General features: G+C 38.4%; 1 protein-coding gene across 1 annotated transcript in view; it reads left to right on the top strand.

Annotated features, from left to right (window-relative positions):
- The window catches only part of NUP133 (nucleoporin 133), a gene marked incomplete in the record, with an annotated part of 161,866 nt that overhangs the window by 72,220 nt on the left and 62,834 nt on the right, over window positions 1-26,812 (top strand). The window contains 3 exon segments of the mRNA XM_072409194.1: window positions 4,419-4,661; window positions 13,278-13,411; window positions 15,979-16,137. Of these exon segments, the coding sequence (XP_072265295.1) occupies window positions 4,419-4,661; window positions 13,278-13,411; window positions 15,979-16,137 (536 nt within the window).

The following is a 26,812-nucleotide window of genomic DNA, read 5'->3' as shown; positions in this document are numbered from 1 at the left end:
AGCTATTAGGAACTATGTTAAGCATGTGTACCTCTTGCATGGTAAAGATCTTAATGGGGAATGAAAGGACAAGAATGTGTGCAATAAAATAGGGATCAACAATTTACAAAAGTGACTTGTAGTATTTGTATATGCATACCATATACAACTAAGTGTATGTATGTAAGTATGGTGGCTAGTTACTGATGGCTAAATTCATATATATTAGATGAGCTAAAAGCATATATGCTTGAAACTGGTCACTGAAAAGTCATTACACTAACATGGGACACTGGTTACGGAATGGGTTAATGCATATGCACTAATAACTGGTCGCTATAATATACATCCTCATTCATTTCTAAGATTTTACATATTGGGGCAACAGAAATAATCTGATCTTTCACATGTTATGAAATTATTTAAACCTGTATACATTGAAGATCATTCCCTATTCAACATAATGTGAAGACAGGTCACTGGGGGCCTAATGCATTTGATTTGAAACTGGTCAGGTTCATTCTTAGTCTGGAGACTAGTCACTGGTCATTACAATTGAGGTACACAAATAAGCATTTCTAAAATCACAATACATCGAACCATGAAGGTAGTTGGGCTACATCGGCAGGGAACCACAGTAGTTGCCACCCGGCTCACCAAATGTTCACAAGAATAGTAAAAAAAAATTGCCAGGTCTGTTGAATATCTCTACTATAACATATGGATTGTGGGGTCAGAATCTGCATCCTTCCTGGTATCTGTGGTTCAAGCAGGTGTTGGTGGTGTAGGTGTTATTTTCTTGGCGCATTTCAGGCCACTAATACCAACTGAGCATTGTTTAAATGCCACAGTCTATCTTAGTTTTGTTACTGACCATCTCTTTATGGACCACAGCGTCCATCTTCGGACGGCTACTTCTAGCAGGATAATGTGCCATGTCACAAAGTTCTTAAGCATAACACTTGATATTTTTAACTCCATTTCTTACAACACTTGAATCACATTGTGGAGATGAGGCCCTTTCCCCCAACGATTGCTCATGCTGGAAGCAGGTGGTGTCTTGTTTTTGCCAGAGGGGAAGAGCATTATTACATGCTTTTTGCTGCCAAACATCCTTGGCAAACCAGATTCCAAAGCCTATTCATTTTTTTTTTCCTCATAATAAAATAAAAAAAACAAAATGCAACCTTTAAATGGTAGGGTCAGTATTTGTCATCCCTTTTAGAAATGATTCAGTCTGGTGATGGCTAATATTTCTAATAATATTATTAAACAGGATTTATACAGCGCCAACATATTAAGCAGGGCTTTACATTAAATAGGGATTGCAAATGACAGATGGATACAGTGACTCAGCAGGAGAGGACCCTGCCCCGAAGAGCTTACAATCTAAGAGGTGGAGGAATTAGCACACAATAAGAGGGGAGATATGTAGTGGTGGGATGTAGTTACGGTTTCAAAATACAGAAAATGGGTAGGCAAGTTTGAAAAAAATGGGTTTCGAGTGCTCTTTTAAATGAGCAGAACGTAGGAGCAAGCCGACTAGGACGAGGAAGACTATTTCAGAGATTTGGGGCAGCTCTGGAAAACTCTAGGAGCTCTGCGTGTGATGAGGTTATGAGTGAGGAAGTCAGTTGTAGGTCATCAGAGCAGCGGAGAGAGCGGCTGGGGGAGTATTTTTTTTTTTTTCCACAAGGTCAGAATAGTTAGCAGGACAAGAACTGTGGAGGGGTTTGAAGGCAAAGCACAGGAGCTTGAATGTGATTCTAAGGTGAAATGTAAGCTGGTGAAGAGAACTGCCAAGAGATGCAGCAGAAGAGGAGCGATGGGAAGGATGGATGAGTCTGGCTGCAGCATTCATAATAGATTGTAGAGGAGAGTCGGTTTAATGGAATACCAGAGAGGAGGATGTTGCAGTAGTCCAGACGAGAGATAAGAGTGTGTACAAGGAGTTTGGTGGTCTCTGGGAACAGGTAAGGGCGGATTTTGGAGATGTTGCATAGATGAAAGTGACCTGGAAATGTTCTAAATATAGGAGGTAAATGAGAAGGGCAGAATCAAAGGTGACGCCAAGACAACGTGCCTGAGGGGAGGGGAGAAAAACAGTGTTGTTAACAGTTAGGAATATGTCGGGGAGATTTGGAATTTGAGAGGGGGGAAGAGTTCTGTTTAATCCAATTTTATCCAGGAGTTTCAGAAATCGGTCTAACATCCATGATGAAATGGCTGACAGGCATCATGAGACCTTATCCAGGACTGAAGGAGACAAGTCAGGGGTGGACAGATAAATTGTGTGAGAGAGGAGGAGTACAGAGAAAAGAGAACCAGTCCAAGGACTGACCCTTGGGGAACACCAACAGGGCGGAGCGTAGGAGAGCAGGATTTACGATTGAAAGAAACTTGAAAGGACCAGTCAGACAGATAGGAAGCAAACCAAGAGAGAGCAGTGTCACTGATACTAATGGAGCCCATGATTTGTATTAGAAGGGGTGACCAACAGTGTCAAGCAGAGGAAAGATCAAGGAGAAGGTTCATGTCCAATGTAGTCACTTTATAGCTTTAATGACCTTGCAGAACACAAGTCTTCCTCTAACATCTGCATTTTTTAATGTTACCTTAATCTAAGCCTTTTTACCCCTGAGGAGCCCTTAAAATAATATTCAAGTCTAGGGGAAACTTGTATAATCAATTAATGGGAAAATGCTATTTGCATTGGTTGTCAGTAGGGAGAATTGTCCCCTTACAGTAGTAGTCGGAATGTCATTTTTACAGGTAGTTAAAAGGTTTAATGCAGGTGGCTCTGCCAAGTGATGTTATTATTATTATTATTATTATTATTATTATTATTATTATTATTATTAATAAACAGGATTTATATAGCGCCAACATATTACGCAGCGCTGTACATTAAATAGGATGTTACTATACAGGCACCATCTTATGGGAGATCATTCTCCCACAAGCTTATAGAACCCCTTCCACAGAACCCTGGATGAGAATGGCTGCTCTACGGTAATATTCTAAAGGTGAGGCCTGTCCTTCTACATAATTCTTCTGCAGTATAAGTATTTATTTAGTGTATAAATTATGCATGAAATATACGTGACATCCATGAAGAGATTTGTTCGCACTAGACCCACAGAAAGACAGAACACTTACCTTATTCTATTGCGGAACCAACAAAAGCAAATATTGAAATATAACACAAGTTAGAAAATGCCTTTCAATGCATGCAGCACTGTGATTACTCATAAAAGAGGGATGATGTTTAGAGGCAATAAACAATGGTTGTTAACAGTGTGTAGGATATTTTCCTGGCGCGCTTTGGACCGCTGAGTACGAATTGGGCATCATTGTCCATCCCTCTATGACCACAGTGTGCCCATTTTGTGATTGCTACTTCCAGCAGGATAATGCCCCATATTACAAAGCTCAGATCATCTCAAACTGATTTCTTAAACATGAATGATGTGTTCACTGTATTCAGACGTTCACTAGATACCAATCCACTAAGAGCACCTTTGGGATTTAGTAGAACAGAAGGTTTGCATTATCAATGTTTAGCCAACATTTGTGTGATGCTAATATGTTGAAATGTACCAAAATCTCTGTTTCCAGCACTTAGCTGTATATGCCAAAAGGAGTCCCTCCTAGTACTAGCATTGTGTACTTAATTAAATGTTTGGTAAGTGTACACTAGATACTGGTCTCATAGGAGTTACTGTCCATGTTATGGACAGTTCACGGAGAGGTCCATACACATGTGCTGGTGACATGTTACTGGTAAGGTTAATTAAAATTCACTGCTGGTGTGAAAAGTATCTTTGGGCCTTTATTTTATATAAGGCCATTTAATTACTGGCAAGGATAGTGAAAAGGGAGGGATGTGAAGGGCTTGAAATACAACCTCAGTGGGTAAGGTATGCTTTGGTAAAGTATATGTCTAGAAAAAAAAAACATTCTTGGTTTTGTATATAACAGAGGATTATCATGTTATTTTCTTTCGTTAGCTGTCTGTGCCCCGCTAGGGGCATTTCATTAATTTCTTGTCCTAAAGATTCAAAAGGAATGGAAGCAAATTTCTTTGAAATAAAACAAAAAGCCAGCCATTGAGGGCTTTTCTCTCACCTGGATATCTGATAACTGCTCAAAATATTGTGGGACAACTTTCTGTGTTGTAAATACAAACCGATATCAATAATTTTATAGATATTTTACAGATATTTTATTTAACAGATATAAAAAAAAAACCTTTACCTTTAAAAACCAAATTACTCTGCCCTCCCCCTTTGAATATTTATAAATATCAAAGTAAATGGGGGCCTTTGTTTGTTTAAAAATATTTTAATACTTTAGTATACATACTCTGAATACATCTTTATTACTACTTTATATGTTAAAAAGTTTATGAACCTTTTCCACTAATTTTTGTTTCACAGCTTCTGTTGGTATTCGTACTGTTATCGCACGTCAGCACTGCATAATTCTTCAGAAAGTCTACCCTCAAGCTGATTCTGTTCTCCGCAGTGAGCTCATTGAACAGTTGTCAGCCCTGTTGAATTACTTTCTTGACGATTATGTCACTCAGTTAAAATCTGTGGACCAGCCTACTGACCAAGAACGATACAATGCTCTTGAAGCAGAGTATGTACAGAAGAGGTCTGAACTTTTAACTCCTTTTTGTAAGTATTATTAAAATTTATTTTTTTGTAATTTGAAAATTTCTTAGGACATAAAATTAACCTTTTGAAATCACTAAAGGTTTTCCAAAATGCTTGGAGCTCCAGAAAGATATAAAGACACAAATTATGTAGTTCTATATTTTTTACTGTATCAGAATATATTCTTTAATGTATGTAAATTTGACTTTGTATTACTCTTTCAGTCCCTGTACATCAGAGCTCAGGAATAAGGGAGAATCACAGTAGGAGCCAAAAAGGTTTGCTTGCGTGCTAATAGAAGGAAAGAGCAGAGTGATAAAAAGATAAACTCATCAGTCTACGGGCATTTAAGGAAAAGTAATATTTCTGTGAATAAAAATCTTGTTTCCTTCTCTTAGCATATTGATTCACAGAAATGGATATGCAAAAGCACACGCTTCTGCTGGTTAGCTGACACAGTTCTAATCTTTAGATCTTAACCTGCAAACGTTTGATTCTTAGGTCCAAAAAAAAAAAAGTCTAGTAGCAGGCCTAGCAGAGGAAAGATAATCCAATCCTGTAAGTTTTAGGATTAACTCCCAGGTATAATAATTATATTTATTATATTATAATCATAAATTATAATATAATACATAAATATAAATTATTATTTGAAAAAATAATGAAATATTAGACCACGACAATGTAATTTATCAAAAAAAAACTTTTTTTATCAAAACTTTCTCACTTAAAATTTTCCAAACAAGGGTGCAATATTATTGATAAATAATAATATAAATTTAATGCAGATTTCAGAGAAAAGATATTTACATTTTTAGTAGACATCCCGGGTGTGGTAGATTTTGAAGCAGGGTGCTGCACAAAGCCCAACATCACAGTCAGGACAGTAGAACCTGGTTTCCTTGCGTTTCTTCCTTCCTCTGTCATCGGTCTTTGAGCAGCAAACCACACACATCCTTGTAGGTGCTGCCTTTTTCTGGGTTTGTGAATGTATTCAAGGAAGTGACGACTGGTCATGCGTTCTGGCTTGACAATGGTGGATTCATGACGTCCAGGTCTATTCATAGCCACTAATGTTTGGTGGTTCTTGACTATGGATTCGGAAACTTGAAAAATGAAGTCTGAATGATTCACAGGCCTCTGACTATTTTTTTTGTACAGAACGTAGGCATTCCGTAGGCCCTGCTCAACTAGATGCCTGAAAATCTTCTTGTAGTACTTCCTTTGCTGTTTCCTCATCGCTGGGTAGAATGTCATAGCTTAGTCAGCTCTGTCGACACCTCCCATGGTGTTGTTGTAGTCAATGACCACTTGTGGCTTCATCACTTCTTTCCCACGTTTTGTGCCCACCATAACGGTGGAGGCATCATGGACAGTACTCATCAGGCACACATCTTTCTTGTCACGCCATCTCAAGGCCATCATCTTTCCTTTCTGCCAGGCAACAATTTCTCCTGTCTTCAGCTTCCCTTTTGCAAACAATGATGGCAGGTTAGCCCTAACGGTTTCATAGGCATCTGTTCTGTGTTGCAGAAGGAACTCATAAAGCTCAGGAGAGATGTAGAAATTGTCAGTTATGACACACTAGCCCTGACCTAGCAATGGCTCAATGAGGGATAGCACTGAAGATGTTGCCAATCCATAATGGCTCTATCTGGGGTTGAACTGTGTCCCTTTTCCAGTGTACAGTACCGTATTCCATATGTAGCCAGATGAGGATTCGCACAGCATATAATGGTCTTCACGCCAAATCGTGACGTAATGTACTGCACCCAGCTTAGCCTCCCCTTGTAAACCATTCGACTTTCGTCAATGCTGACATCTCTTTCTGGCACATAGGTTTGCTGGAAATTTTGTAGAATCATCAGAGGCACTTCCCAAATTTTCTTCAGTTTTGGTGCAGGATGGGTAGTCTCATCAAATTCTTCATTGTTTGGTAAGTGCAGGTGCTTCATGATGAGGGAAAATCGGTATTCTGGCACGACTGTTCCAAAGAATGGAGTGGCAATCATTTTGTTCCTGGACCAGTACCACTTTTGCACGGGCTTGCCCACAACTCCCTGCAGGATCACCAAGCCCAAAAACAGCCAAATGTCATCCTTGGTCACAGGTTCCCACTTTCTGCTACTTGCAAAGCTCAGGTGTGGAGCACCTTGTTGTTGTCCAGTGTACCTGCATAAAACAAAATAAAAAATGTATTTTAGGATGTTCTTTTATAGTGTGAAGGTTGCAAGTAATATGTTAGCAAACACAGAGCATTATACATGTTGGCAATAATGCAATTTAAAAAGTTAGCACAGAGCAGCACATATGTTGGCATAAAAAAATTTGCAAAAAATTTCAGAAAGTTAGCAAACACAGCAGCATACATGTTGGCATAAAATTTTTTTAAAAAGCACAGAGCAGCATACATGTTGGCATAAAAAAAACATTAGCAAAAAATTGAGCAAACACAGAGCAGCACACATTTGCATAAAAAAATTTAGCAAAAAATTTTAAAAAGTTAGCAAACACAAGAGTGGCTTACCTGTTTGTCTCCGCAACAATTTTTTCAATAAATTCATCGGTCAAAAACAACTTCAGGTATGCTAGGGGGTCGTCGCATTCAGCCTCAATTTTCATCCCAGGTGCGCCGGAAATGGAAAGCGGTGCTGCCTGGTCCACATCAAGGTCAATAGGACACCATGTGCGCACAGGTTCAGAATCGTCGCTCAGTTCACTTTCGCTGTCGGATGACAAATTTCTTGGTGAATCACTATCGCTCGATTCCACAAGGGACTCAAAAATCGCTATCACTGTATTCAAATTCCTCCAAAACAGCGCTTGCACAGGCGAGATGCCGATTGGATGCCATGCAGTCTCCAGCAAACAGTCAGGAACAATCAAGGTCAAAGACAAAGTGATGAAATGATACATTCAGGAAGTGATTTATAAGTCATCAAAAGGTCAGATCAAGGTCAGGGCTAATAGTGGGCAAAATGTAAATCAGGACACTGGGCAATAATGCTTGGTGTACTAAAATGTATTTTTATACTTTTATGTTTTTATGTGTAATTTACTGTAAAAAAAATTTATAAGCAGATTACATAGTAATCTGGCGCCCCGGAATCACAGCGGGATCGTCCGATCACCGCTGGAGCGCAGGGCTGAGGTAAGGGGGACCCCCAAAGTTAACACGAGTGTGACGCTTTTTGCATAGTTTTCCCACCCTGAGTCACACTTGGGACTACCACTAGGGGGGTTAAGCTAGCTCTGAGCTTCCATTCAGGTATGTTTTGGAAAAGGGAATTTTGCTTGCTGTTGGCAGTATAGTGCTCTTGAAGGCTGTGAGATTGGAACCCTGGCCACAATGAGCTGTCTAGTCTGATATTCACCGGTACGATTTTAGAAGTTGTCATCTGCCCTTATTTGATGACTTAACTTCCTGGTAACCCTTTTTACCATCCACCACGCTTGTTTTTTTTTTTATTTTTCATCCCCTAGCTGCAACTAGCGCTTCCATTTTTTTATTACATAGGTAATCCAGTAACCCCTATTATTGTGTCCGTTTTCTACCTTCCCCCATATACTTTGTTGCATGTATGTTCAATGGTCCAATTCTTTGTATTGTGACCTAACTTCCTAGTGTTCTAGGTTTTAAGAATGTAATGACTTAGTAGTGTAATAGTAATATTGTTAAAATACTTTTTGCACAGGTTGTGCTATAAAACTATTGCACAATTGAGGTTTGTTGCCAAAAAGCCCTATTCTTCCTCACTATATTTTTTTTTCTATTTATTAGTGTAATCAATGTAGTGTAACAAGTTAAGCTTAGATCACATTAGCAAAAGCGGTGTCATTTACTGCTCCCAAGTATCTACTGGCAATTGGTGGGCACCTGGGATTGGTAACAGGCTTAACTGCTAGGCCTTTTCAGGCAATTATTTTTGTAAATGGCAGCCTTTCCTAGCATGAGGAAGCAGCAAAGGCAACCCTACTGCCAGCGTGAATTTAACCAGCATTCCAACTTCAGTTGTGCACCTAAGGGCTATAACGGGCTAGGGCTATAAAGATTTGCAAACCTTCATATCTCCTAAATCGTTGGTCTTTCAGCAAGTAGCCAGAGATTTTACCTAGGAACCAGAAATTTAAAATACTAACTGGGGAGTACCGGGGCCACATAGAGAGTAAAAATTATACTTAATTTTTACAAAAGTATAACTGTGCTACTGGGCTTGCTTCCCTTCTTTGAACTACAATTTCTCTGGAACACATAAAAAAAAAAAAAAAAAAAACTTTTAGTTTGCAACACCTTCTTTAGAAACAGGATTAAAGTGTTTGGTGTTAAAACCATCCCTATTTAATAAGGATCAGAGACTTGGGCATTTACCAAAACGATATATACCAGATTTACAGTTTATATTTTATTTCACATTTGAGTTTCTAATAAATTGAGATAAAGCTGTAATCATCCCCACATTCAAAAAAGATCCTAAAGGATTAAAAAGCACACAGTTTTACAGATTTACTGTTTAAATCCAAGAGGGGACATACAATTTAATGAGTAGGAGATTTTTATGAGGAGATTTATTATGTTTAATTATATTGTGTTATGTTTGGTAGGATTAAGAAGAAGGTAAATAATAACTTGACATAAGAAGTGAACATTGTATGACAGAAGGCAAGTTAAGAAGGAGAGTAGTAGGGCTGGGTAAAAAGGCAATTTACTTTTACTTTACTTAGATTATTTACATTAATTACATTAATGACGCATCACTCTGGTTAGACCATTGTATATGTCAGTGGGCGCCAACCTTTTTGGTCCTGTGGACCACAAAAATTACGGGCATCTGACCCCACATGCGCAGAGAGCCGAGTGTCACTCAATGGGGAGAAACCTCCCCCATAGGGATGTCATGATGGCATAACCCCACCCACTTCCCATAGCAGATCTGAGCTTGTGATAGGAGAGTGGGCAGGTGTTGTACAGGGACACATCCTGCCCACTTTCCTGATCCAGGGATTTGTATGGGGGATGTGGTCCGCGGCCCTGGCTGTTCCGCATCCCTCCCCCGCCCACATGGGGGTCCTTCTGACCCTGCTCGGGGGTGCGGCGGCCAGAGCCGCGGACCACCGGTTGGCGACCGCTGGAATATGTAGTATACTGCTGCCTACAATAGACTGGGAACTTTTTATATATATTAAACTAAATTAAAGAGTACAGTGGAGCAAAGATGTACCCGGCAACTGCAGAAAAGCCCTTTGAACCTGCTTTCCCTGGGATAAAGATTTGTGTGTGCAAGAAGCTCATAGTTTTTAGACTACATGTCTCCAATTTTGGTAGTCTGTCCAGTCAGCTTAAGGGCAGAGTTTTTTCCTGATGGGCTGTAGGCTGGATGTTTCACTATGTTGTCCCAGTCCATGATGATCTCAGTAGCATTTTGGAAAATGCTTGCACACATTGCTGCAGGTGCATTTGATAACAAGCCAAATCTCCAAACTTGTGTGTGGTCAACACAGGTGACCCTTTCCAAACCATTGGACTTTTTATTCCCGGTGGACTCTGCAGACTCCCATTATATTGTAAGTTGGGCTATTCACTTTTTTTGCTGGTCCTTATAGGGTTTATTACTAAGGCTTTCTGTTAGTCTTCTAGCTATATTATAATACTGCAGTATTGCCACCATTTTACTTTACCACCTGGGTGGTTCACTTCTGTCTGGTTTTATATGTCTAAAAGCGGTACATTGTTTTTCATAAAAATTTATTTTACGGTAAAGGATAATAGTATGAGTGCATTAAAGGTTTGAAACGCAAAATCATGTAAAAATTTAATAAATTTAAAAAAATTATTATACTGTAAAATAAATGTTCATGAAAAACAATGTACTGCTTTTACACATATAAATCCAATGTGTATTGCATTGAATACAGTTATTTGGTTTTGAATGCAATACAATCAGAATTGATTTTTTCGCCCCGCCCCGCTGGCAGTGTACACACGCATGACGTCACCGGGAACTCCCCAGTGACTCATCGTGTGCAGAAGACGCCGGAGGAAGGAAGAAGACAGATATTGCGACGAAGACTGATGCGGTATGCCAGCAGATCAGGTAATCGTTGTATTTACTATTGTTTCCAAAGGTTTACCTACCCCGAGTATGACTCGGGGTTACTGCTTTCAGCATCCTTTTCCCACCCCGAGTCACACTGGGTTATAGCTAGGAAGGGTAAAAGTGGTCCCACAGCAAGAGATTTTTGAACCCTGTGACCAGAAAACTCAAAATGGGCTTTCCATTGACAGATGATGTAACCTGCTGTTTCTGACCTGGTTTTAAAATTACTGCCTGCCTAGTGGTTTGCTTGGTCGATCTCTGCACTCAATACTTGTATGAACTATAATACTGAAACTAGAAAATCAGCTTTACATGCAGGCAATTCCTTCTTTGTAAATAAGCAAGGACAGCTTACATTATCTCTAAGTTGTAGGTCTGCTTGAAAATTTTGACCAGATATGATGTATTTATCTGACAAATATCTGATCTCTCTACTGTTGTCTTAGTCCTGTTGGATCGGAACCTGATTACCCCCCTGGTGGTATTCCCAAGTGTGGCTAAGGGTGAATTTTATGTACCAAAAATGGTAACCACGAGCCAAACTAGGGGTAGCGTTGAAAAAAATCCTACCTGCTCCCCACGATCCAGCGGCATCCTCCAGCGATCCCCACCCGGCTTCTGCATCGCATCCTCGGCTTGATCGTTGTGATGCGTGAAGTGTCAGTATGCTGGGGAGGCGTTGCCTGGTGGGAAATTTAAAAGCAGATTACATTGTAATCTGTATTTAACAGATTGATCACAGTGATGCAGTTATAAAAAATAAATCCAAATAATGAATCCAAAACTTTATCTATTCATGCATCCAACAGCTTTGTCCAGTAATGACATTCTACCCAGCAATGAAGAAACGGCAAAATAAATACTACAAGAAGATCTCTAGGCATCTTCTTGAGCAAAGCTTGTGGAATGCCTACATTCTCTTCAAATAAAAGAGTGATTGGCCTGTGAGTGTATTGTCATGAACCACCAAACACCATCAATGGTTGTGAATAGCCCTGGACGTCGTGCTGTTGCAGTTGTCAACCTGGAACACCTGACTGATCGTCACTTCATAGACTACATCCCACCAACCAAGAAAAAGCCAGCACCTACAAGGATGTGTGTGGTTTGTTGCTTAAAGAGATAACAGTGGAAGGAAGATCAGAAAGGAAACCAGGTGTCCTGATTGTGATGTTGGACTTTGTGCAGTCCCATGTTTCAAAATTTTCCATACCTGGGATGTCTACTAGACCAATATGCAGTGTATACTAATTTATCAGTAATATTGCCCCCTTGCTTGGACAAATGTCGGTGTTTTTTATTTAAATAAATTATTAAATAAAATGTATTGTTTATTTATTATTTCATTATTTTTATAATTATTATTTATAAATATTTATTATAATTTATGATTTGTGTTTCAAACAATCATACCCGGGAGCTATTCCTCAGAATTACAGGCCTACAATAATAAACAACAAATTTCCATGCAAAACAATGTACCGCTTTTATCTTAAAAAATACTGACATTTTCAGACCGCCAGGGAGGTTAAGGACCAAGCACTGCTGCATGTAATACAAATAGCGGATGGTGTATGCTTTTAATTTATGTATATCTTCAAAAGTTGCAAAAGGATGTATTTTGATCTATCTTGGTTCTCAGGCTTTCCATTTCAGATGTCCGATCTAATGTAGCAAAACCCCATTTTCTCATGTGGCTGTAAAATACCCTCTGGCCTAAAAAAAATATTAAGGCAGTCATGGTGTGGTCCAAAAATTTTCAGACTCTTTCTATACCTGTCTGGCTGTTGAAGGCTGGCAGCTAAATTATATAGGTATCTTTAGGAGTTGGTTGTCCCCACTATGCTAAAAGCTTGTAAGTCTTCTTTTCCCAAGGTGTATTCAAGAAAGCTGACTGCCTATACCACAAAGATAAGGTTTTTCCTGGCTTGAGCTTGTTGTTGCTTTCCCTCCTTTTTGTTTATCTGTAGCCCACCCAAAATATTGTCCTTCATGGTAAAAGGCTGTCAGGGTTTACCTAAGTGCCACTTTGTGAGTTGATTTCCTTGCAACTTTCTCCTCCACAAGTGCAATGAATCTGTTAAATCCTATGATGATGACAACATGTATCTATAAAGAACTGAAGTTTGATCAATAATAAGTGGGGGGGAGGAAAGGGCTTAGATGATGCAGGATGTCCTACTGTGAGGAAATGAAACGACCTGAAATGCTTCAGTTTCTAATGTACATTGATATTCTATTTGATGTTGACTCTAAATGAGTCTAAAAAGCCTGTTTAGTCAAAGCTGCAGTTTAGCCTTTGCAATTTACAAACATCTTGTTCTAAGTATATGTTTAGTGTGGGGTCTTTCCATGTAATTTGTGTGGGGTAGTAGAGAATTGCAACTTTACAGTGTTTAATGCATTAAATGATCTAGTATCCAATTAGGTTATCTAAGAAAATTGTGAAAAGTAGTATCTGTTAACGATTAATAAACCTGGAATCTTTTGTTCTTAAATTCTAACATCATGTTTTCAATATTTGTTTTTCTTCATTGTGTAGTGACTTTGGGACAGCACCAGTGGGCATCTAGTCTTGCTGAGAAATTCTGTGATTTTGATATTTTGGTGCAGATATGTGAAATCACTAACAGTGAGAACAAGCTACAACATTATATGACTCAGTTTGCTGATCAGGTACGTATTTATTAATCCATGATATAAAGACATTCCTTTAAAGCTGACATCCAGCTTTTAATTAACTAGCCCAGCAATTTTTAGAGAAAAAAGGCAGCAATTGCAAGGTAGCTAGCTTTCTGCCTTAACCTCATCCAGCCCAGAAGCTATTTGCTTGTCCAACTGTAATGGCAAGCTCTTTTTTCAAAGCCAGAGCCTTCATGTGAATGAGGGCTTACAGTGTTATGCAGGACATTTGCTAATGCAACTAACTACTTCTTTACCAGTTAAATATTGTTGGAATTCAGATTTGCAGTTTCTAAACTAATTTTATAAATGCAGAACTGCAGTATGCACCTGTTGCACATTTTTACCCCTGGATACTGTGACTGTGCAGCTTTCTTTATCTTTACCAGTTATCTGAGTTTTTTTCTATCTTAATGTAAAGACACTGAGATCAAATGACTATCATTGATCACTCTTTTATCTTGCTCTGCCAGACACAAGCCCGTTACTGCAGTAAAGCCATGACACAGTGATGGGAATACAGACCTGTTAACTCACTAAGAATCACTGCATTAAAAGTACTGAACAATATTAGATACACACAGATTTGAAGAGGACTATTTCCTGATTTGAACAATCTGATAACCCCCCTCCCATAAGTTTTCAACGGCAGAACACTAGGTTTTTCTCAAATCATGAGTTGCAAACCATACTATTTTACAATGATTAATTGCCAAACCTGAGCATGCATAGTGTGATGTTGAGTAGAACACAGCAGGTTATTGTGTGAATGATTTCATGACAGACTGATTTTTGGAGGAATAATGGGGAATACAAAAAATAATGTAACTCTGCAAGTTTTAAAATTGGGGTATTTGCTGTCTTTCTTTTACCAGACAATGAATTGACCTAATTTAACCATCCAAAACATTCTGTGCTATTTGTTCTGGAATGTAGTGATGTCCTCTTAGAGGTGAAGGGTATTTATTCCCCTGTTAAGCAAACTGAGTTGTTTGGAAATATGTTTTCCAAATCAAGTGGTCCATTATTATCTATAAATAGTTCAAATACATAAGTAAAGTACACCATGATTCAGATTTCAGAAAGAAATTACCAATAAGAGATTAGTATTAAACACTAGTTTTCCACAATACTCTTCTTCCAGCATGTTAGAAAAAAAACTACTCCTTCTATGACATCTTGTTCCAAATAATTTTTCGACTCATTTGTAACACCACTACTAACTTTTTTTTAGAAGTAACAAATCCATTCGAGGCTTGGTGGATCACACAGGGTCTCCCATGATAGTTGTTTCTCAAGTCTTAAATAGCCTAAATAAATCGGACCCAATGTATGTTGTTTAACCTTCCTGGCGATCTAATTATGTCATTATTTGTATCGCAAAAGTGATAAATTGTTTTGCGTGGAAATGTATTTTACATTTTAGGCCTATAATTCTTAGGCATAACTCACAGAAATATGTCCAATATTTATTACATTTAAAAATAAACTTTTAAATAAAAAAACACAAAAATCTAATAAAACAAGGGTACATAAAAATACTGAAACTTGAGATAGATATATAGAGATAGAGAGAGAGAGAGAGAGAGAGATATATATAATGATTACTTTGTATTGGATTCAATACAGTTATTTTGTATTGAAGCCCATAGAAAATAATTAGAATTTCCCATGGCGCTCCCGCACATACGGACGCATGCATCAACGTCACCTGGAAATTCCCGGGGAAGGTCAGTGCACACGCCGATGGAAGATCGAATGAAGAGGACGAGGCCCAAGGATAGGATCCGACGGGCAGGATGCCGATGGGACAGGTAAGTGAGTTTTTTTTATGTTTTTTAGTTACCCCGAGTGTGGCTCGGGGATACCGCTTTTAGCATGTTTTTTTTACCCCGAGCCGCACTCGGAATTACCGTTCTCGGGGTTAAGGTAGCCCATTTATTTCACCAGTTCTAAACACTACATGAGGTGCAACACAAGTGCATTGAGGTGCCATTGCAATTTAAAAGTGAAGCTCTAATACTTGTGTGTTGTTGCGCAATAACTTGTAGGCTTGTAGCTTGTTGCAAAAACAAGAAGCATGTTCTACAAACAGGGAAGCATGTTCTACAAACATTCAAGATAAAAGGTAAAATATTATTAAAGGTCGTCCCGCTAAGCTTCAAGGTATCAATGTTTTAGTTTTTGATGCTGACATCAGTGGTCTTAGATTTATAAATGATAACCTGGATAGTTATCATATTTTAATTTTAAATCTTTCCTGTGCAAATGAGCAAATGAGTTAAAATAAAACATCATTCTTTTTTAATTCATTTGACGGATAAAGTGGTTAGTAACTCCAGATTGATCTCAAAAGTGTACAGTTGAGACATGCAATCACATCATTGTCCTAAATAAGTGATCTGTTAGCTGCTGGAGTATAAAGTGTTATTCATTGAGAAAGCGTAACAGGCTTCCTTCCTAAATTATTAATATTTTGTCCCTTTTTTTTTTTTTTTTTTTTTTTTTTGGATTGTTCAGATTTCCTGTTTCGCTGGTATTTAGAGAAATTTTTTTTTTAGAATTTTTCAGATTTCCTGTTTCGCTGGTATTTAGAGAAAGGAAAGCGTGGAAAACTTTTGTCACAACCAGTTTCCCAGCATGAACACTTAGCCTCATTTCTGCAAGCTCATGAGCATCTTAGCTGGCTTCATGAGATTAACAGCCAAGATTTTGAAAAGGTAAGTGGTCTATAAAAAAAATCAATTGATACATTTACCAGTTATTTATGTCATTTTTCTGCACACAGTTTTTATTACATTGTCAACAAAACTAGCAGTATCTTTACAACAAAATCAAACCACTGAGCATTTTATATAATAGGCCAATATGCGCAGCATAATGCACATGTTTACAGCCCCTAGACGTGCTGTTCTCCAGGCTGTCAGCTTCTTCACTCTTTGCATCCGTGGTATCCTTGCCTGTTCATGTCTTGTTTTCTTCTGAATTCCCTGCCTTCTTGTTGTACTAGTTTTTTCAGGTACTGATGATGTAATGTATACTCACCAAGGTTACATTTTCTCAGTGCTTGGTTTAATTCCTGATGCAAGGATAATAGGCCTATTGCTGGAAGATATGTTGTTCCTAGTGTCCAGACCATTTTTATAAAGTAGTGAATGTAACTTTGAACTCACATTGACTGATGGTCAGTCCCATGGTTTTCCCCATAGGGTTTTAGCCGGTTGCTCCGCCCGGCTGCTGTGCCCACCTCTCCTCAGCAGCTCCCATCCTCTGCACAGATGTCAGTGAGGCTGCTCTGTGATCAGCTGTCATCCGTTCAGAGGCTTGCTGCTGCAATAAGAGGTGAGCACAGAGTTCAGCTTTCATGTGAATGAGAAACAGGCAGCCCCGCCCCCATCTGATAGCATCGTTCTGCATCCTCACAGCTTTGTCTACAAACTTCCATATCTCCTAAACTGTATGTCACAATGACTTGTAATTTTCAGGGTGCACAGGAGACCCTTATAGATATTAGATACTACACTTTCAGCTCCCTAGCTTTATAGAATTTCAAGATATGGGGTTACAAATTTAAACAGTTATGAAAATTGAACATTTGGGTTGCTGTTTCAGAGGAAAGTGCAACTAGGAGTCTTAAATTGAAAATGCAAATTGGGGACCCCAGGGCCATTAACATAGCAAGGAGCATTGGGGTGGGGCCCCTAAATGTATACCTACCTGTCACAAATCTTTACCTATGAGACCACTGTCTGCTTCTCTTCTTTGAACACCAATTTCTCTGAGGTGGTGGGGAAAAAACTGAAAATATAGGTGCAAGTGTCGGGCACATTCTCCCCTTACAATCTCATTACTACAGCATCATTAGAGCATAAAAAACTCAGCCAATCAAAATAGGCTTCCCTGCCCTGTTACACATTCCTGTCCTCTTAACTAACATTCTGAACTTCAATTGGGGAATGGGGAGGTGTAAGAAACCAAAAATATAGGTTCAAGTGGGGAACATCTGTGACTAACATCCCCCTAAAACTTCATCACTATGGCATCATTAGAACATAAACTCTGCCCACTAAAATGTAATGGGGTTGAGGAATAGGAAAGGCACAATCCTGTGTAACAAGAAAGTGCATTTTGATTGACAGTTTTTTTTTTTTTTGTAATGATGCCATGGGGATGAAACGTGATAGCCACACATGTCTCTCACTTCCACCTATATTTTTGTTTCCCTGTACCTCTTAATTCTAGAGAAGTTGGGGTTTGAGGCAGAGATGCAGACAGATATGTGTAACAGAGCAGGCGGCAAACTTTTCTAGGTAGAGATTTATGTTCTCATAATGCCATACTAATTACATTTTATAAGGGTTTAACCAGAAGTGTCCCCCACTTGCACCTACAGTTTGTTCCCTATGCCTCCACGTGTACCTTAATAATTTCAGGGTATTACAACCAGCGGTTTAGGAGGTATGAAGGTTTAAACACAGCAAGTTGTTAGGCTGCAGAATATGACAAGCAGCTTTTACACACACCTATCACACTGCGCTGCCAATGACATCATTACACAATGGGGATAAACTTCACAGACCAGTTTTTTTTTGTTTTTTTTTTAATGAATATGAACAGTGATGAGAGGGATGAACCACTGCTTAAAAAACTTCTAGCTCTGAAAAAGCCCAGCACCTACTGCCTGTTACCAATCCTAGGTGCCTAGCGGTTGCCAGATGTCACTCAGAAGGGCTAAATGTTTTTTGCTGTTAATATGAACTAAGCCTAACTTGTTACACCCCATTCATTATAATAATACTAGTACTACTACAAGGGATTGCACTCTTAAAACCTAAAAACACTAGGAAGTTCGGTCACAATACACAGCATAGCACAGTTGTGGCAAAATACATAGAATAGAAAAATTGGATATACTAATGGGGCAGGCATTACAAAGTTGGAAAAAAATATAGGGGTATGGCAGAACACTGAAACAATAAGAGGTTACTGGATACCCAGTATAACAACATGGCATAAACAACTGGGAGCACTAAATTTGCCGTCTTTTGCCACACCCCCTTTTTGACCACCTGGCTACAGCTTCCCACCACCAAGCTCAAAAAAAATTTCTGGGGAGAACACTGAGACCTATAATCCTTTTTCTACCTTAGCCAGTAAAGTCCTAAATGTTTGATAAAATATAAAAGATGAGGTTGTGTAGAGTACATACATCCCAAATGTGCCAACCCTCATGGGCTCATGAAAACTTAAAAAAATTACAGTACCCTGAATTTTCTTCGATTGACACTGAGCATAGGAGCAACAGCAGATTTTAGAGTTAACTATAACTATACCTATAAAAGGTGGTTTTAGAAATATTGTTCTCAGCCTGGCTCTGGTACCCAATATGCCTGCCAAATCATCATTTTTGTGTGCATGAACACTCATTGGTTGCCTTGCATTTGTCTTCATGTGAATGTGGAGCTTTACGATTTTACATTTTTCTGATAAACCCCCTATTTTATAGCACAGTGTGGGCAAAGGGATTTTTATAAGAAAACATTAGGGATGTTTTGGACTCCTGATGTCATCCCTGCACTCTATGAGAGATAAAAAATATTACATTTTAGAAGAGCAAATTTTCCATTATTAAAGGTGGCTCTCCATGACTTTGGCTGAGAATATTATCCTCAGAGAACACAGAACAGAACTTTGAATGTTTCAAGTCCGTTCTTAACGAAGACACTGAAAAATAGATTCCAATGGGTAATACGTTTCAGAGACTCTGGCTTGGAAAAGGGCATTCCAAAAAAATAAAAATGAAGGATCACCTTCCATGATTTGAAAACTACAAAGAAGATAAGAAAATATGTAAAAAGTACATAAAATGTGCAAAACTTCAAAATGACAGATTACAAAAGAAAGTAAGGCCCAAAGATTTTTAAATTATATTATTAGCAAAAGGATCAGATCTGCGAGGCGGGACCAGGCTGAAAATGTAAAATACTAAGCATTTTTAAATGTACCACTTTTACTTTTAAAAATACTTAGTATTCATACCGCCAGGGAGGTTAAAGGATATCTCAGGGTTGGTAACTGGGGATAAACAAAAGGCAGACTTAATAAACACTTTTTTAGCTCTGTGTACACAAAGGAAAATGGCAGAGCTCAAATTTCTAATAGCAAAGTCACTACCTTAAACGATCCACAATGGCTAAAAATTGATGCGATTGAAAAACAATCGGACAAAATTAATGTTGACAAAGCACCAGGACCTGATGAGCTCAGCTATTTCAAAGCCATTGTTTCTAATTTTTAGAAACTCTTTAAACACTGGCTTGGTACAATGGATTGGCGTAAGGCCAATGTAGTTCCTTCCATAGTTAGAAAGTTCCTAGAGAATAGAGAAAGCCAATTAAGCATAGACTGCTTGATTAGCTTTTACCTAAGCCTCTACATCTATAATGTTAGGACACAGCCCACAGAAGGCCAGAAGTGTGGTGTAGGATGCAATATATTCCACATCTCACAATATTCACTAAACATTTATGTTAGGTGTGTGTTTAGGTCAGTGTAGGGTGGAAAATGGGTAGAATAGACTAGGGCTGCAACATTTAAGTTTACACTGTATGTAATTATACTGTAAGCTTTAGTGACAGAGTCTTGCATTCTGTTGTTTACATGGCTTTTGCAACGTTTGATAGCAGGAGGGCAGTGGCCCTCCACACAGCTTCCGGTAGCTGGCATTCTTCCAACCACTTGGTGGCACCCGCATAATAACAACAGGTAACTGTGAATAGTACTAAACCGCCCTAAACCATATATTAAATTATCAGACCTTAGAGAATTTGGGCTCTCCTTCTACAGGGATCCCCTGAGAAAGGAGGGGTTTTTGTAGTAAGAATGACCATTGTTTGCTTTAGCTTATCTTTCCAGCTTTAGCTGGAAGTTCTTCCCTTACCTTCTTGTGGTTTTTATCTCTGGTTTGGGCCACGGTCGGTCCTGAAGCAGCTGGCATGTGCCCCAAAACACAGCAGTAGTCCAGGCATCCTACATGACAGGTTTCTTAAAAACTTAAGAACTTAAAAAGAGATATCTGCTTTTTAGTCTTTAAAAGAAATCCCTCTCGAGCAGTATTTCCACATCATCTATAGTTAAGGTAATAATTTTCATCTTGGGTCACTTGTACGTTCAGTTCCTGTCCACCACTGCTTCTTTCCCAGTTGTAAAAGAATATGACACAGAAGTAGCTTTCATTCAGTTGTGGGGCAAATTTATTAGATGATGATCAGGTGAAAGGTGGATATGCCTTCCATGTATGTTTTTGTTTTTTTGTTTTTTTTCTCGAGAGGGTATCTCTTTTTTGCAAAAATATCTATGTCACAGAAAAAAATCTTGACACCCACTTCCCTACATACTCCACACATGCAGCACAGGACCTTATGTATAGAGCCTTGCAAGATCAACAAAGGAGAGCATTTTCATCCCATTCTGCGTTTAAGAGTCTAAGAAACCAGAAAAGTGCTAATTTCCTTATATCCAGGAAAAGAATATTTATCTATAATGCCAAAATGGAAAAAAAAATGCCCTTTCCCTAGTCTCTAAAAATTACGAATTTTTTTTTTTTGAAAATTAGGGTAACATTGGATAGAAAAAACTTTTTAAGAAGGTCTTAGAATGCTAAGGCTGCCATATTGACATCAGCATTGACGACTACCTGTCTTTTCAGAAAATGTTTAAATACAAATTACAAACATATATCCTTCTGACAATTAAATAACCAATTCTGTATCTAACTCATGCCCTTACCGACTTAGCTAGACTGTTGAAACTAAGTAATGGTCAAGGTGCACTTTAATCACCTTCACCATTGCTTTGAACAAAATTTCAACCTAACCTACTATGAAATATGTTGAACTATTTTTTAAGTTGTGGACTATAATCATTGGTCTAATATTCAAAGGTTATTTTTTGTGCCTCTCTATATTTAACTTATGATGTGGGAGTAATTACACCCACAGTGACCAATTTTTTAGTTCAAAAACACAGTTTCTTTTATTATTTGGTGTATATTACACTGGGGAACAATTTTGAACAAATTTTTTGTTGACTTCAATTTTTAAGCCTATTTACACTAAAATAGGTATGCTGATTATGAAAGTGCAGTTCGTTTTCTTCTATCATGTCAGTGTTTTTTCTATCGATTTAATCAACATGAGTTGAGTGATTTCGCGCCTGATTTGGGACTATCAAAGTAGCCTTCAGGACTCCTAGCATCAAGACTGTGTGAGAAAAACTTACTTGAAAAAGGAACAAAGGTATCGTATTTTCGAACCAGAGAAATTGCATTTCTCCAGTACTTTAGAGCTGACAGTGGCTTTGTGTATTGCCATTACATACCTGGTTTATTGGAGGAATTGGGAATTCCAATCATTAACTCAACTGAATGACGACTATCCATCGATAGTTTAAAGTGGAGCTTAAAGTGAATCTTCCTTAAGAATGGCAATATATGTGGGTCAGTCCCAATTGGCTATTCAGTTTCTCTTTGTGAAGAGTAATTGAGTTGTTGCAATATCACTAACACAATTGGGTCATCTGTGTTGACTAGTGTTGGTCGAATAGCTCACTATTCTATTGGGCAGCTATTCACTCGAATATAGCAAAAAAAATTCGGGTGGTCGAACATCGAATTCGAACACCATTAAAGTCAATGGGAGGAAAAATTTCGGTTTTTTTCAGCACTGTGTAGAGCTTCTACAGCCTCCAAACAGATGTAAAAAGATACATTATAAAAGGATACATAAAAAGATACATTGTAAAAGGATACATAAAAGATACATTATAAAAAGATACATAACACTGTTACATACCCCTGGACTTCACATGAAGATTAAAGAGCACATGTCAAATGTATTTTAGGCTAAAGCTAGGTACACACTTCCAATAATTATTGTTAGAAAATGAACGATTATGACCGATCAACGATTATGCACGATTATACTTGAACAATCATATTGTGCACAATTCTGTACATGCTGTAACAATATGATCGTTCATATATAATCCACCAACAGCGTCCACACGCTAGATACAATCGTTTGAACGATGCAGGGAGGGACATGTAAAGTAGAAAGTGTACCGCAGAAACATGCACGATCACTGAACGACACGATACTGTACACACGATAGATGGTGAAAGATCGTCGGCCAATCAGATCCACCGTGGCGGTCGTTTATTTCCAACGACAATCCTCATTCGGCAGTGTCCTTGGTCACTTTTTTTTGGCCAATCGGTTGTTCATCAGTCGTTTCTAACGATAATTATTGGACGTGTGTATGCAGCTTTAGTCTACACGGACTGCATTCCCATGGGCTAATCTACACCAGGACGTTTCCTTCAGGCACCTTTTTGAGCCTTATCTTAAACGTTGCTTGCAACATTTAAAAAATTAAAACGCTGGATAAACGCGGGAAAATGCTTCCATTGAAAACAATGGGGGCTTTTATAAACATTTTTAGCAGGACTTTGGAATCTGGAAGCCCCCTTTAATAAGGAGACTCCCAGATCTCCACCGCCCCCCCCTGGGGAATGAGTACAGGGGTACATAATTCCCTTTACTCATTCCTTGAAAGGGTTAAAATATAAGTAAAAAATAGGACAAGGCTTTAATTTAAAATTATTTTATTAACCTCCTGAGCGTTACACTGAGGTCTAGATTTCTGTACCAAAAGTGAACCACTATTTTTCATGAATTTTTTTTTTTAAATTGTAGACCTGTAACTTACAGAAATATGTCCGAACAGGGGTTCTAGTAGATATTATGAATATAAAAAATGTTTGAAACACACAATCATTTAAAAAAAAAATTACTTTTAATAAAATTAAAGGAAAAACACAAAAATCAGCTTAAACATGACTACATAAACAAACTACAAAGCTTGAAGCCATGGCAGGGGTCAGGCAGGCGGTGATGTCCAGGTCTAGGCAGAGATGTCAGAGTCCAAGCAGAGGTCAAAGCAGGCGGAGATGTCAGAGTCCAGGCAGAGGTCAGGGCAGGCGGCAGGCAGAGATGTTTCTAACTTCCCGGAAAACCTTGGTGCGGTCAGTGATGAGCAAGGTGAACGATTCCACCAAGATTTGAAGGTCATGGAAGGACAGTATCAGGGTAGATGGAATGTACATATGATGGCTGACTATTGTTGGAGAATACGGTGGGATTGTCCTAACACTAAACACTCCAGGAAAAGCTATAAGTGTTAACATTTACCTTATCCGCTTACCCGATTAATTTTCAAATGTTTTACTGTAAAAAAAATGTCAGAGTAACAATAAATCCTTTGTATGAACAAAAGAAATGTACACATACAAGTACCCATATAGAACAGTACATTCAAGTTATTATTTCATTATTTTTTCATTGTATGTAAAATTTCTATGTTTTTTTTATATAAATGGAGGGTACCCTGTATCGTAAAAACTGGATGTGATAGCAAAAAACCGTGGTCATTTCTGGATTCACCACCCATAAATTAGTAAAAAAAAAACAAAAACAAATCTAACTCAACAAAAAATGCATACCCCAGTGTTACTTTTCAGAAACATTTATGTCTGCATAGGAAGCCTCTTGGCATGTGTCCCATGGTACCCTCAAGAAGCAAATTCTATAATCTCAGTCAGTGATTTCTAAGGCAAACACAAGTGCTGCTTCTCACAAATGCAATGGTTACATCAGACAGTGTTTGTGCTAAGATGGGTGCACTGCTTACTTCATATGGCTGCTTTTTTGGGATGAATACAATATATGCCATTCCATTTGACGGAAGCGTTCTGTATAAATCCAGCCATGAAAGCCCACAGTTCTTTTAAGGTCAGCAAAAATTAGCAAGAAATTCCAGCAAGGGGAAAAGGGGTTTGGAAATGAAAATTAGTTTGTGGAACCCATAATCTTTCACAATCAGGGAAAATCAGGCAGGGTCAAGAGTTCAGACAAAAAAGTCTGATTTTTAACAGATTAATCTCCAATGTGAAGAAATCTGAACAATGGTAGAGGTGAAGAACATCCTTTACACTTCCATAAGAATAAGAAGAAAGAACAAATTTCCCAGGGGTTTTACTCACCTGCGTTTGTAGTCCAAACGCCTTTGGGCAAAAATCAGAATGATAATTTTGAAGAAGCTGAACAAGTTCACAGATCAAAAGAAACTCAAGAGTAAAAATATTTACTATGTTTGAATCACTAGAAGGATTCCTGTATGATAACATTGGATCTCCAGGATTCCTACTTTGACATTTCAGTTAATACCATGAATCAGAAGTTTCTAAGGTCTCCAGTAATTAGGAAACAAAGAATTTGGTTTTGGGAGTGCCTTTTGCCTTTGCTTTTGGGCAATCTGCAAGATTTTAACTGAAGTGATAGTGTATCTTTGCCTGTCATATCTTACCTCAGTGATGTCCTTCTATATGTACTATCAAAGGAAAAGCTTTTAGGGAACTTACAAATGTCACTGTTGTAAAAAAAAAAAAAAAAACTTTGATTACAAAAAAAACTTTTATTTTATTACTTTATCAGATTGTAGGCCAAAATATCTTTCTCACAAATTTGGGGGAAATGACTTTAGCCATCAAGCAAAGATGGCCTCAAGATATCACTCAAGGCATAAAGGTACTGGACATGATAAAAGTAGCAATCCCAGTTGTTATGTGGGTCCAGTGGCATTCTTACAACCTACAAAGTTCCCTTCACATTCCCTGGGATTGGGCTCATTATTTCCTGGAATTGTTGGTCAGACCAGTGTTTCGCAACCTTTTTTCCATAGGGGAACCCTTTGAAATAACTTTTAGGTCTTCAGGAAACCATGCCGTCATGGTGGTTTTAATTGAATCACCAGGATGGAATATGGGTACCCAAACTAATAGATAGCATTTTGTTCTGGTCAGAGTAGAACATAAACTGTATATCCACTGTACAGTTAAAAGGATTTTTGAATCTCTAGGCAGATTTTCTCAGTTGATGACTAGTTTAACACAACAAATGGGAATTAAACCAACAGGTGTTCACTGCCTTTACAGGTGGATAGCAGTTAATCCCTCTGTGATCTTGGTCTAATCGACCCCACGCCGTTCTGTTTTCCTTCTTCCCGATTTCATCTGGACACTAGGTGCCTCCATCTTCTTTTTTCTTGTGACATCACCCGATCTTGCACTGCGCAGGCGTGAGATCAGGTGATGCAACTTACTGTTAATGAGTTTTGGTTTTTTTACTGCACGTTTCAGTAAAGCTGCTTCTGCGCATGCTCAAGAGATCGGGTTTCCTCTTCAGTCCTCCCCCTCAGGCAAAAGAGAAGGGATCTCCCCTTTCAATTAAAAAAAAATTGGAAATGTAAAATACAAAAAAAGTAAGAGACTTGCAGGCTTTGTCAATTGAAAATACTATATCTTGTAATTATTCCACCATTATTATAAAGTCAGATCCATCATCAGTGTTTAACCCAGAAATTTTGTAAGCCGGTGGGAAGAAAATGTAGGTGGGTGGCAGCCCCCGTATTGTGACCCAACTCGTAACCACCCAAAAACAGCAGGATGGTTAGTGGAAAAATCTGGGTGCTGCACCCGGCTAAAAGGGGCTAAGGAGAACACTGCATCATACTTGCCTAAAGTTGCATTATCATTCAATAGAAGCCAGGAGATTGTATTGCTAACCTTTTGCAACAATCCCAGTAACATTGAGAGAATGTTCATACCTTGGATGTTTGAGACCTAATTGTCTTGTCACAATAACCTTAAACTTTGTATAGACATTCATTGTCGAAAACCATCTTTTGTGATGGTTTCTTGTGCGAGATGAACAAGTGCTGTACACATTAAGCCATTCTGTTATTAGGAGAGGGGCAAAGTGAGCAAGCGGCACACCACCAAGCTTTCTTATGGAGGAGAGCCTAGTGGGGTACCACTCACTAGTTCCTGATTGATCGATCATAAATTTGCCAGTGTGGATTGATTAACAACATTGTTGTACAAATTAGATTTACTTACGTTTGTATCAGGCTGCAATTATCTGACATCTAGTCAGAAGACTACATTTGCAACAAGACCTTTGACATAAAAGTTTTACAAAGTGGTGGTCCCGCCCACACCACACCCACAATGTGGACTGATTACTAGATAGTCGAATGAATGATAGCACCCTGGAAGTGGGTGTGTACTATAGACCTGGCAAAGGCTGTGGCTGCTCCCCTAAACTTTAAACTATGAGATAATCCCACCCTCGTATAGCAGCATGAGAACTATGTCTGTGTGCATTCAGCTGTTATTACCCCCATGTACAGTTAGGTCCATAAATATTTGGACAGAGACAACTTTTTTCTAATTTTGGTTCTGTACATTACCACAATTAATTTTAAATGAAACAACTC

This window comes from Pyxicephalus adspersus, chromosome 4 (assembly GCF_032062135.1).
Source record: "Pyxicephalus adspersus chromosome 4, UCB_Pads_2.0, whole genome shotgun sequence".
NCBI lineage: Eukaryota > Metazoa > Chordata > Amphibia > Anura > Pyxicephalidae > Pyxicephalus > Pyxicephalus adspersus.
The sequence above is the reverse complement of the archived record's forward strand: the minus strand, read 5'-3'. Positions and strand labels throughout refer to the sequence as shown.